Raw genomic sequence first — 13,804 nt, 5'->3', positions numbered from 1 at the left:
GCCACGGAGAGCGAGCGTCGTGAGTTGGCGTAAGCACCGCAAGACGCTGTGCAAGATCGAATCTCTCATCAACTTTATGCACGCGAAAGGGTTGCCGCCAGTGTACGCACAGCAGCTGGATGCAATGCACACTGCAGTAGTGAAACTGCAACTGCCACGCAAGCAAGTGCCCATCTCAAATTACTTTAGAGCACTTAATGCCTGAGGTGCTTGTTAAACGTCACAAATAAACACGTTGTTTCTCAAATCGTAGGTCCTGCAATTACTGTTCTTCAGCGCAAGTGTAAAACTTGAGTCAGGAGCTACAAAGGTACGTTTGGCAGCCATTTTTATGGCACTCCAGATATAGCGATGATCGGCTATAACGACCATCTTTTCCGAATTTCTCGATATCGTTGTAAGTGGACTACGCTGTACAAGCGCTAGAGAATGTATTCTTGCTTTAAAGGGACAGGCTCCTCTGAATGTGCTGAAGGAAACAAACACAGAATGCACTACATTTGGCAGAATAAGCTGCCAAACTCCCTCACTCCGGAAGCACAGTATATTCTCTCCACGTCACTCTTGCTCTAAAGTCTAAAGCTCATTTACATTTGTCGCCTGGCAATGCCTCCTATGTGGGAGATTAAAAAAAATTCAGGGGGGCACTCTGTTGAGCTAAAGTGCGGTGAGGCGAAAGTCTTAAGCGCGGTGTTGCTGCTTGTGTCACTGAAGTGTGGTTAAGGTGTTAATAAGCTTTGCCTCTAAGAGTGGAACACGACGCTGTCTTGCAACGACGATGTCTTGCAACGACGCTGTCTTGAAACGACGCTGTCTTGCAACGCTGCCAGGGAGTCCACAGAACGCCATCGCCTCTTGGGCTCTATGCCTTGCTCCTGGGTAAATTGGTTTTTGAGGAAAGGAAATGTATCTGTCTCCCATATCTGGGTGGACACCTGAACCTCCCTGTAAGGAACCCAAGGGAGAAAGATGGGAGTGAGGAAGATGGGAGCGAGGAAGATGGGAGTGAGGAAGATGGGAGTGAGGAAGATGGGAGTGACCGAATATTCATTCCAAACCAGGGGGCGTGCTCGTTTCCCACTCCAGAGACGCTGGTTCGATTCCCCAATTCGACCAATTCCCTACTCGGTTTTATTTATTTACCTGGTCTGACTAGAATTGTTAATTAGGCTAATTGGGTAATTAAGCAATTAACGAAACTCAGTCCAACTTACTTGGAGCACCACTACACGATCCCTTTAACTGGTTGCAAAGTACAATTGGCCCTGTTTGAAATTCGTGCACTGTGACGTCACGACCATTTCGACCAATCGAAACAAGGTCAGCATAGCTCCACCCGAGGTCTCGCTTTGGCTGTCGGAGTGTTGCTTTCCCAACAAAAAAGCAAGGCACTGACCGTATTTTGTGAGTGCCTCCGTGAGGGTGAGGAAAGTCATGGACACCAGCAGGTTGAAGGCCCAGTTGAAAGATGTCGCCACCGAGAAACAGGTGGAGCGTGCCCACAGCGGATAGATCTCGGAGTTGATGGTCCACGGCATGGCTCCCAGACCTGCCAGTGGTGCGCGAAGGACAAAAAAAGAAAAAGAAAAGGTGAGACACTCTAGCCATGCATGCTGGTTCAAATCCAAAGGTACTCTTCCCTTTGTGTGCTTTCCACAAGTGTAATGGTAATGTAGACAACACATGGGTAAGGAGAAGGCAAAAATAGTATATTCCAAAGTGAAACAGAAGCACTCTGACTCCGAAGTGTGCATTTTTTTCAAACATGCAAGTGTAACCTGTGGCATTAGTTGGCATGAATGTATGTATATATGTAAAAGTGCTCAATAGTAAGCCGTCCAGAACAGAAAGAATCTTTACTATATCAGTGTCATTACTACTGTATAATCTCATGTGAGGGCCACACCCCCGTTTCGAACTAGATGATTAAAAAAAAAATATGGTTATTCATTTTCTTTTTTTTTAATTCGTGTATAGGCAACACTTTTAAAATTCACAAGCAAATTTTTTTTTTAAATGTGCAGCCTTCCCGCAAGTGTGTACAGTACATCAGTTGTAGGAGATGACATGGCTGCGAGGATGGATACTGTCAGGTAATTTGGTTACTCACTAAACACAGTACTGATTAAGGAAGAAAACACTGCAAAATATCTTCCTTTCTGCTTTACTAATCCCATTATGAGCTAACGAACCATCTTCAGCAATCCACTTTTATTCTGTCACGTTTTCTATTTTGTGCAAGTCTTGCGGAAGTACCTTATTTACACAAATATAGGGGAAGAGTTTGTGTCCAAAAATGTTAGCTTTGTGTGAACGCAGCGTAGTCATCCAAGGGCCTCAGTGTCATTCAAAAATAATAGTAGGGGTGTGCGAATATCAAATTTTTCGAATACGAATCGAATACGAATACTTGGTTCCGAATATCGAATAATCAAGGACAGACGCATTTAACCACTACCAAACATTATTTGAGCACCCAAGAACATTACAGTTCAACTATCAGTGATGAAATAAACACAAAAGGTTGGTGTGGCTGCACAAAAAAGTATCAAAGTCTCGAACATTATTCTTAGAACAGTGGAAATATCAGAGGAGATGGCTAGTACAGAGCATTGATTAAGGCTAGCTTGTCATAAGAACAAAAGCGCGTTGTTGGGATGAACATAAAAGGTTGTCGTGAAGGAAAACCAGCTGCTTAGCATGGTCACGCAGGAGTAGTTCCCTTCTAGCTGAAACAGCTTCTCCAGCCCCAGAAAATGCCCTCTCACTCGACACTGAACTGGCACGTATTGCGAGGCATTTCGTGCACAGCTCTGACTATACCACCAGCGCAGTCAGCTACTGCATGGCCCAACGTTACGCATTGCTTTGGGCGCCGCCATGTTGCTATGTTTCTGTCGATAGAACTTGCGGACCGAAATGAACGCAATAAAATATTCGGCTAGATACGAATATTCGCGTAGAGTCGAATATTCGCAACAACACGAATACTTGGATTTCGAATCGAATACGAATATTAAAAATATAATATTCGAATTATATTCGAAAATTTCGAATATTCGCACACCCCTAAATAATAGTTCAGAAATGCATGCCACACGAATGAGCGTGGCAAAACCTGCCATGCAGTGTCGCCCCTACTACGCTCTTCAGATTGCCCAATGCTATGAGCATTTGCCACTTTTTTCCCCTTCCCTACTTCTCACTGCTCTTCTTTACTGCCTTTCCTTTCTCAGCGGTCCTCGCTGCTTTTTTCTCACATCCATAGCCACACTCAATTTTTTTTTTTTCGTGTGCGCCGCTTCACAGTCCAGACTTCAAAAAGATGGCTTCCTCTCGCAACTCACAAGCCTAGCGTTTACGCCATCTGACAGAGCACCGTTTCATCGTCCTCGATATCCATTAGCCTCCGCCAACTATTGGCCTCGTGACTACGCCACCACGTCACGTGTCTGCCGCTCTCAGATGTCCCAGACTGCCTGCGTGCCATGATGCCCTCACTCCGTGGGAAGTACATTGCCATGGCCAAACGCTCTCTATATAACCATATATGCCTATATAACCTATATATGCCCTATATATACTATATAACCAATTCATTATGCCATTGGTATAAACAAGAAGAAAAAGAGAGAGAGAAACTGTACTTCTGATACTGTGATGGTGCAATGTGTAAGTTGCAATACCTTGATGGTACAACTAGTAACACTTGTCAAACAGCACTGCCTGATACACAATAGGCAATAAGTGGCCTAACTATACTCCATCTTACAAACTGTTGGCGCCAAACTGGAAGCTCATGCCACAAAGATTGGCTCGTGCCAAGTGTTAGAAGCTCGCTTCATGTGAGTGTAGTTTGTGACTGGAATGCACCACTTAGCCAGCCTTGACAGTCTGGCATGCAACAGTAAAAACTGCAGCTAGCCACACGTTGCTTTAATGAACTCAAACAGATTCTAGAAATCATCTTCTAATTTGATTGTGCCAGCTGTAGCTCTACAAGGGTAGAGCATTTTGTGATCTATGATAGCTTAAGTTGAGCATCCAACACATGTGAACAGAACAGCCTTCGATAGGAAACAGTGTAACCAGAGGTACAGTGGTGAGCAGCCTTGTCTAGAGCGCTTGAGCAGTGCGCACTTGGTAACAAAAACCGAAATTAGAGAGCAGCCCCTCATTACAGGGCAAAGTTTTCGTGCCTGCTTTGTTTACGAGGCTATCTGGCGCTACTTCCGTGCAAGCGTTGCAGCTGGACCCTAGAGGCTGCCACAAAATCTCGATTTGTTTGCAAGGAAGTGCACCGCCCGAGCGCTCTAGACAAGGCTGCTCACCACTGTACTGCCTTTGCCACAACTAACCAGGCTGCATGGTTTGCATCTCAGTCGTAAAGTGGGGCCCTTACACCACCTCTCAAGCTCCAAATCTCTGTAAGATAAGGACGGCCCTTGCCGCGCCTGTGTTTCAAACATGCGGCGACGCGAACAGATCAGCTTCACTGGCCACTGCACGAGACCACTATGCTATCACCGCAGCTTGATCTCGCCTCGTGTTCAACTGCTGCTCTCTTATACTGTGCGTTGCATGTCATTGTCCTCATTAACTTCCGTCCATGCACAATGGATACAGAACACACCACTATCGTAGTGCCCTCTTAAGTTGCATTAAGTGGCCCCAAAATTTTATAGTGCGCTACCACTAAGGTACCGATTACTGATTTCACCATTTTATGTCTGAAGCCTGACCTTGTAACCCTAGCCTCGAACCAAAAGCAAAATGAAATGCGACATGCTTATCGTACGTACTTTGCATTTGGCCAAGTAAGCTAAATCAGCTGTAATTTTTTTCATAACATTTCCAGTTTTACAGAAGCCGTGAGGGCGCCACTGTACAAGTGAGAAGCAAATCGTGCAGCCTGGTTACTTTAGGCAAAAACTGTACTTGCTATACCGTAACCAGTGACACCAGTAGAGAACGCGGACAGCCACTGCGTGCGTACCGGGGGCAAAGAAGAACAGGTAGAGGAGCAGGCCCAGGATAGTCATCCAGGAGTAGCGGCTGGGGCACCAGTTGTAGGCCCACACGTACGGGGTGCCCGCTGTGTGCTGGCAGCTGCCGACCAGCGACACATCCAGGTCACTGGGGTTGACCGGCAGGCAGGTGGAGTTGGCCGTTGGGACGTCCGGGATGTAGCAGTAGCCGCACTCAGAGGTCCCAGTACAGGCAGAGCACGAGCTGAGATGCAGGAAGCACAACAAGCTCGCATCAGGCAGTCACAATTACACACAGCTGCATAGCTATGCGAGGCCAGGCAGCTAGACAAGGCAAAGAACAAACCAATGCACCTTCCTCGCAACCGTCTCGCATGAGCACTTATCAGCTTTGGCAGCTGTTTTCAAACTGGAAGCCGAAAACTTTTTAGGATTCGTGAAGACATTCCTAGGGTCCTTGAAGATTGTGCTCTGTAGTCAAACCACTTTTTTTGAATAGCAATACTCTTCAGGGTGACGTGTAGTTATCTAAGTACATATGCAAACTCAGCCAGGCACATTCAGGGTGTTGTAAAATAGTTCAGAGACTGCTGCATAGAATGTCCAGCACTGCAAGCAAGTGTAACACATGCACTAAATAGCAATATGAACAGGCAGGGTTCTCCATGAAATGCTCAGGTTTGTGCACATCCATAAAGCAAGTCTAAATTATCGGCGTGACTAGATGCATAACCTGTCTCTTGTCATATTTACTTCTATGCCTCCCAGGCATCCTTACACATCTCCAGTGTAGACTAAGGGTTCCCCATCACAAGGCGGCGGTAGGTGAGAACCCCTATAAGTCGCAAATCATTCAACAATGCAAGTGGTATTCTCTGTTAAGACCGCTCTGCAGTGCTACACTTCAGTATTTCTGCATTTTGCGCATTTACGCAACCAGTACCAGTAAATTACCCTCTGCACAGTTCAAGCTCGACAACAATTTAAAACCATCCTACTATGATACAATTTCTTCCACCAAATCACAGGAGGAAGCCCACAAAAATAGAAAAGGCAGATTACATAATTACGAAAATTATGACTTCAGTGTAGCAGACAGCACCTTTCCGCAACATATGTAAGCTGTCTTCTAGAGTTGACATTGGAACTTCACACTGCATAGAAAATCGATGAACAGGTGGTGCAAAAATGCATGAAAGCTTGTCACCAGATGATCCAACCTCAATGCTATATAGTCTGCTACCAATACAACAAGATGAAAAACACTCAAGATTCAGAGTGACCTAGGCAAAAATTCGTGCCCACTACAGAAAAAAGTAACATACAGCCAGAGTAGTCATAAATTACACAAGTTTTTCTACTTGTTAGTAGACCAATTTAGTGCATATGCCAAGTAATAATGTTGCAAACATGCAAAGACTCAATCAAACTTGTGGACGATCACAAAAAATCATTTACTTGTATTCAATGAACAAAAAGAACACGCACTAAGGAAAAAGCTGCCATGCTTGCTTTGAGAGCTCTTCGCTTCGGATTTGTTTTCAGCATGGTCAATGACATAGTTGGCAACAAAAAGTATCTACTCTCCTCTTTTTCTGAGGGAAAAGAACAGATTACAAATTCCTAATTAAACTGCAACAGTAGAGCAGTATGGAGCTGCTGGTTATCCCAATGAGTGCAAGTACTACTACTTCTACAATTCGCATCTCTCCTAAAGGTTTACGATAAAAAGTCGAATCTAGTTGCATAAGCAGAAAGCAGATAATGAAAAACCGAGCTTTACAAATAGGCACTAGTATTTTCCATTCTCCACTAAAAAAAAAAAAAAAAAACCTGAAACCCACAGACAAAGGTTGGAAATGAAGAGCTCATTACGAAACACATATTAAGGAAGCCAAGAGTCGTCAAAACCAAGGAAAGCATAGGAGGATGACTTTATTTTTCTAATTTTTAGTGTTAATTAATGGGAAACTATTAGTGCAAGCATCTTATAGCTGAAAATTAATTGTTAAGAAAGTAGAAGAAAAACAACCACATGCCGCCATCCAATCTTCCACATCCAATCAGGCTGTCCAATCTACATTCGGGGATATTTATGTTGCGTGCAAACTAACCTTGAGAGTGTTCACCAGTGCCACCCTCGTACGACACACAGACTCCAGAACCATAGACACGATGTATAATCAACAGCTGGACGCTGATAAAAGACCATCGTAACAGCCCACAGGATGTCGTAACTTATTACCTGTAATTGCCACAAACACCAGCTGACTGGACAGCGCCAGGTCCCACCGAAGGAGACTCCATGTCAGCCAACTGAAAGCCCACTGCAAGCACTGAAAGGCTTGCTATCACACCTGCAAAACGAAAACAACACAGCTTGCCCATCTACTCCAGACTGGCATGGGGGAGAGTACAGTCAGTGCCCCTATCAGCTCTTCGTGCAGGCAAGATGGAAAGGGGGTCAACTTCGCAGCATCTTGCAGATTAGTTACTATGGGGAGTATTCCGGGTCATGCTGGGATTGTAGACAATGAGCTGACAGATCAGCTTCTGCACACAACTTTACATCACTCACTTGTGAATCCTTGACCATACCTGTTATCCAGACAGGAGACTCTTCAATATACTGAAAGCACATTAATATATATGACGACAACGTTCGAGAAAATAAGCAGGCCATTCCATCACCCCACCCCAAACTCTCCACCTCATCCATTCGCTTCCTAGGAAAAATTCAGTTTAACATCCTCTATACACTGGCTAGAACCAATCCACACTGTCAGCAGGCCATGCCTTCATGTCCCAACTGGCCAGAACACTATGCCAACCTCTCCCACTGTCTCTCTTTGAAGGCCCGTTTGCCCTACAATCACCTAATTACCTCTACCCACCCCCTCTTCAGGGAGCGCTTGCCTCACCTTGGACCAGCTGCAAGACCAGGTGGCCCTCGTACGGCAAGCCCGCTACCCACTCAGGGGCTAACCCTCAACCTGCTCAATAAAGTGTACTCTCTTAAAGCTGGCTTTAGTCCAAGTAGCACATGTTGTTACTCATAGCATTACTTGCAACGTGTGCCACCAAAATCTCAAAAACCGATGCACTTGTCACTCTCTCTCCATGCTGACAAAAATCACTCTGAACACCCAAGCACATATTTGAGGCTAGTGAATTGCAAGACATCTCCCGACTCAACAGCCCAATTGACAGGCAGACAAAAGCACTCGTGCTTAGCTAGTTCACTTCATTCTATTTACCAAGAGGAGAGTCTCCTAAACATGCTGAGAATTCATGATGCATTCTACTGGATGACGAGGCTCAATGGAGACGTGTGTACTCATTCATGTCTAACATAAGAATAAAGTCCATGGTAGAGAGAGGGTGTGGTAGATGGTCCTTGGCGATCACAATATGAACAAGGGAGGGGAAAACCTCAGGTTGCTAGAGCCAACGTTTCAACAAGGGGACTTGTCTTCGTCTGGGCAAAGCCATTGGCAGGGATTAAATAGGGCCTTCGCTCCGAGGAGGAAGGCCCCGGGGGTGGGGAAGGAAAGTGGTGTGAGAGGGGATGCGTGTCAGGAAGGGGAGGGAGGTGAATCTTGATTCGTTAAGCTGCAATAGTGGAAAAACTTATATCCCGAGGGTGTGTAATTAACAGAGGCTTTGAAGGGGCTGCGACGGGGGGGAGGCGCTGGGTGGACCTGGAAAACTCAGATAAGAGGATTAGTCAGCGTGGTACAGGGAAATGAGAAGAAGGCAAACAAAATAGTCAAAATAGGTTTGCCTTGTTCTCATTTCCCTGTACCACGCTGACTAATCCTCTTATCTGAGTTTTTCAGGTCCTACAGCGCCTCCCCCCCGTTGCAGCCCCTTCAAAGCCTTTGTTCATTACACACCCCGTGGATATAAGTTTTTCCACTATTGCAGCTTAACGAATCAAGATTCACCTCCCTCCCCTTCCTGACACGCATCCCCTCTCACACCACTTTCCTTCCCCACCCCCGGGGCCTTCCTCCTCGGAGCGAAGGCCCTATTTAATCCCTGCCAATGGCTTTGCCCAGACGAAGACAAGTCCTCTTGTCGAAACGTTGGCTCAAGCAACCTGAGGTTTTCCCCTCCCTTGTTCATTATAAGAATAAAGTGTTATAGTAAGCTATGCGGGGTTCAACATCTTGAAACTTCACATAGGCTGTGCGAGGTGCAGCAGTGGGCAGCTCAAGATTAGTTTCAAACACTCTTTAACGTGCACTCACATTGCACAGCATACGGGTGTCTTGGATTTTGTCTCCGCCTTAACATGACTGCTGTGGCTGGCATTTGACCCTACAACCTTGGGGCTGGCAGCCAAAGCCCATAATCACTGATCTACCATGACAGGTCAACCCCAATGCATAACAAGATGCTTGATTTTATGCTGGCTGATCTAGGCCAAAAGCACTTTGCCAAGAGTGAAGATCAATTGCCCTACCATAATTAGTGCCAGTTTAGAAGAGAGGAACCTAGGAGCCAGCTATGCTCATGTTTTCCGTTCAGCCACCTTATGCAAATAAACTTTGGTAGAGTGCTTTCATCTCCGATATGGTTAAGCCTAATGTGGCCACCTCCACACTTATTCCACCTGCATGGCACCACACTCAAGCAGTGGTTTCCCTTTCTTTACACCCCCTCTCCCTCTCTGAGAGGGCCCTCACCTGCAAGGCTGAGTAGGGTGAGGAGACGACGGCCAATCCTCTCCACCAGGCCCATGCCGACAAAGGAGCAGGCAAAGTTGACAAAGGACGTTGCGGCAGCCAGCCAGATCGCCTTGGACGCGTCGTGCACTCCCGACATTTGGATGATTGTAGCGCCATAATACCTGCGGGAAACCGCGCAGCAGTGGCACATGCAGCCATGCTGTCTATGTGTATAGCATACCACTAACTTGAGGCAGGCCATCACATCGGGCACGCCACTGACCCTAGCGGACTCCCTGAAAGCCTGCACACTGCAAGGAATTATAATTCTGCACAGTGGGTTGCAAGAAAATTCTTGATAGATGGTCGGCCACCGCCACCTACCGTCCATCACAATTAAGGTAGAATGTTTATACTGCAAGCATTAGCCCACCCTCTGTCTGGTTTGGTTTATGAGGGTTGAATGTCCCAAAGCGACTTGGGCTATGAGGGATGCAATAGTAAAGGGCTCCGGATAATTTCAACCACCTGGGATTTTTTAACGCGCATTGGCACTGCACAGTACACGGGCCCCTAGAATTTCGCCTCCATTGAAATTCGGCTGCTGCGGCCGGGGTCGAACCCGTGTCTTGCGGGTCAGCAGCCAAGCGCCATAACCACTGAGCCACCGCGGCAGCTTCTTGACACTCTCTGCAGGCCTTTCTGAGCAACTGGCATGCAATGTATAACCACAAGACTAACCTGCAACTCAGCCTAGAAGCCATTCACATGCTTTAATGCAGTGATCCAGAAAAATTTGAGCTGCTTGGCTTAGCACTACTGCAACAACCTAATGGAATAGTGAAAGGCAACTGAGATGCCCTAATGAAAACCCCATGCAAGAATATCTGACATGCCAACAGAAGTCGGTAAGCACTTTGGGTAAAGTGTGCGAACACTTCTACTCACATGACAGTATTAATGCCTGCAATCTGTTGAAACATCATCAGAGCACATCCCACGATGAGCGCTAGGCGAAGCGAACCGTTGCGCAACACTTGAATCAACACAGGCCCAGCTATGTGAGAGAGGGAAGAAAATGAGTAAAAAACACGAACACTTCTCTAGGCTTCACAAGCTTCTACAAACTGATCACTCTATGAGAGAATACAAAAGATTTATATTGACTTAAGATCAACTATTTAAGCTTCTCTAGCTTCATCACATGGAAGGTGACGGCAATGCATGTGCTTTTTTCGGCTTTGCTTAATTTGAACTTTCCAGCTAACCTAACCAAGGCCATTTGTGACCAATTTGATCAACTGTACAAATCCCATGAGCGTCTATAATCTGACAGGTGCGCTGCTTCCATTGCAACGAAATCAAACGTTAATATGACATTTTGATAGCTCATCAAGAAACATCACCCCTGCCTGTTCTTAGATGCCTTGGTTGTCCTTTCAGTAAGTGCCAGAGCTTAAGCTCTGCACAAGCTGTGCCTTTCACATGAGGGACCTCGTAACAAAAAGACGATGGTAGACAGGGAAAGGCACAAGTGGTTCTCCTTCACCACGTCTTCTACTGCCTTTGTCATCACAAGCATAAAATCAAAAGCCCTCAGCTCACTACAGGCTTCAGTGCATGCACATTTTTTTTCCTCACAACTGATCCCCTCAAAGGTAAAAAAAAAAACATGGCCCAACATCACTATCGCTGGCAGCCTTTGGTGTGCCCAGTAATCGCTGTCACCACCACCAGGTTAAATTAATCAGGACAAAGACCTCTCCCAGCCTTCACAGATAGCTCTGTCCAATACCAGCCATTAGATATCACAGCAAACCTCCTAATCTGATCCCCATCTAAGAATCTGCTGCCCTTAGCTATACTCTTCCATGGTTCATTAAGAGATGCCTCTATAAGGGATCAGCAGTTATCTGTTATGCGCATTACACACCAAGCGCACATCCGCTCCCTTACCTTCATTTCAGCTAGGACGTCAAGCTCTGTAATCCGCATTACTGCCTTCCTCTCTCCTCATTTGTACACCTTCCATTCTCCTTCCCACCAATCGATGCTGCCCTGTCCTTAGTCTACCTTTTGCGTGTCACGCACAAATCCCATCAGCAGACCGGCCACATCCCAGCCCACAAAACTACTGCTGTACTGCTGTTGTAGCCGAATCCTGATACCTTGATCTATTTATTTATTTTGTAAGGATAAAGAAGAAGATGCGTCTGATGATTTGAAAAGACGAAGACGAGGTGACAGTGTTCTCGAGAGTTTTTGCCAGCGCAACGCTTGTGTGTCTTTTGCTGACCTGATCCCAGACTGCTGCCGCTGCCGTTCCCGTCGCCCCAGTACCTCGTAACAAACCCCCCGTTACAATTTATTTATTTATTTTTTATTTTTATTTTTTATATATTTATACATTTACGTCTATTCTAAAAGTGTTATGTAATTAAAAAGTGTGTATTGAAATCATTTCATCCTCTTCTCGTGTGTTGTACCCTTGTGATGCTTTGTAGATACTTACCAGCTATTTTCCCCTAGCTTTTTGTGATGCCTTAATTCTTGTGTAAGTTCTACGCGTTTTCTTTGATCTGTAAGTTTTTAGTTTATACAATCTGCAATATATGTGTTTCTTTTGTCAATGCTCTTACAAGTGTTGAGAGTGATGTATAGCCTTCTTTATACTAACTTACTGTCCTTATTTTGGTATACTGTTGCCTGCATGCTTGTATACCTTTTTCTATTGGACCCATGACTAGCCGTTGGCTATGGGTCCGAGCAGTGTTTGCGTACATTTGTAAAGCAACAAAGGCCAATGAATGAATGAATGAATGAATGAATGAATGAATGAATGAAACGAGGGGTGCTCACAGTGTTCCTCGTCCTGCTCCACATCGAGGCAGGTGGCCTTGAGGGCATCGAACTCGGGCTCAATGTTGGCGGTGGGGCCGCGGAACCGACGCAGCACCTCAATGGCTTCCTGGTAAGCACCCTTACTAGCAAGCCAGCGGGGGGACTCGGGCATCCCCAGAAAGCCCACCAGCTGGATCAGGGACGGCACCCCGGCCAGGGCCAGCATGTACCTGCGGAGGGCCAACAACATCATCATCATCATCAGCCGGACTACGACCACTGCAGGGCAGAGGCCTCTCCCATGTCTCTCCAATTAGCCCTGTCCTTTGCCAGCTGCGGCCACCGTATCCCCGGAAACTTCTTAATCTCATCCGCCCACCTAACTCTCTGCCGCCCCCTGCCAGGCTTGCCTTCTCTTGGAATCTACTTACCCTTAAAGGTGCACTGAAGAGGAATCTGAACTCGTCTTTTTGCCGTGGGAACTCGATCTACCCGTTCCGAGCATTCTTAGAAACTTCGACTTATTGCCCTGTGTGGCCGATTTCTCTAAATAAATCGAATTAACGTCCGGTTCCCGTCTTTATTTTTTTAATTCTCCCCGTACGGTGGGTGGAGTCGACCAACGCGTGGAATGCCTTTCAGCAAGCTCCGTGGAGACTTTGCTTTCGCTTTTTTTGTTTTTAGGTTTCCATGAATAAATAGTTTCAGATAATATAGCCGCAAAATAAGCCCACAGAAATAAAAATACACGCGGACTATTTGCTACTACGGACTACTACGTATTACTCTGCCAATGGCAGAGCGGCAGGCCGCCACGGGACTGGGTGAAAGGCATTCCACGCGTTGGTCGACTCCGCCCACCGTACGCGGGAGAACTTTTTTAAAAAAGGCGGGAGCCGGACGTTAATTCCATTTAATTAGGTAAATAGGCCACACAGGGCAATAAATCGAAGTTTCTAAGAATGCTCGGAATGTGTAGACTGATTTCCCGCGGCAAAAAGACAAGTTCAGATTCCTCTTCACTACACCTTTAAGGACCAGCAGTTATCTTGCCTTCGCATTACATGCCCTGCCCAAGCCCATTTACGCGCTATGACCAGTTAACAAGGCACACCATGGTGGAGTGCTCCAGATTAAATTAAATTAAGACCAGAGGCAGTTCTTCAATGTGCACAGCAATCTAGGTACAGCAGAGTTATTCCACTTCAGCTCCCCTGAAATCCAACTGTCGCAGCCAAGACTACACTTGTGATAATGCACTCAGGGACAGAATGCCATAGCCAATGAGCCACTATAGCAATA

At 46.1% G+C, this 13,804-nt stretch overlaps 1 protein-coding gene across 1 annotated transcript in view; it reads right to left on the bottom strand.

Moving 5' to 3' along the window:
• The window catches only part of LOC149327830 (proton myo-inositol cotransporter-like), a 31,859-nt gene that overhangs the window by 8,162 nt on the left and 9,893 nt on the right, over positions 1 to 13,804 (bottom strand). Inside the window, exons 3-8 of the mRNA XM_089564095.1 lie at positions 12,521 to 12,732; positions 10,610 to 10,718; positions 9,680 to 9,843; positions 7,234 to 7,345; positions 4,997 to 5,232; positions 1,397 to 1,549 (exon numbers count right to left, since the gene is read on the bottom strand). Of these exons, the coding sequence (XP_089420221.1) occupies positions 1,397 to 1,549; positions 4,997 to 5,232; positions 7,234 to 7,345; positions 9,680 to 9,843; positions 10,610 to 10,718; positions 12,521 to 12,732 (986 nt within the window). The remainder of the gene's footprint in view (positions 1 to 1,396; positions 1,550 to 4,996; positions 5,233 to 7,233; positions 7,346 to 9,679; positions 9,844 to 10,609; positions 10,719 to 12,520; positions 12,733 to 13,804) is intronic.

The sequence above is a fragment of the Amblyomma mixtum genome, chromosome 10 (genome assembly GCF_055824585.1).
Source record: "Amblyomma mixtum isolate Tamu chromosome 10, ASM5582458v1, whole genome shotgun sequence".
In the NCBI taxonomy this organism is placed as follows: domain Eukaryota; kingdom Metazoa; phylum Arthropoda; class Arachnida; order Ixodida; family Ixodidae; genus Amblyomma; species Amblyomma mixtum.
The sequence above is the reverse complement of the archived record's forward strand: the minus strand, read 5'-3'. Positions and strand labels throughout refer to the sequence as shown.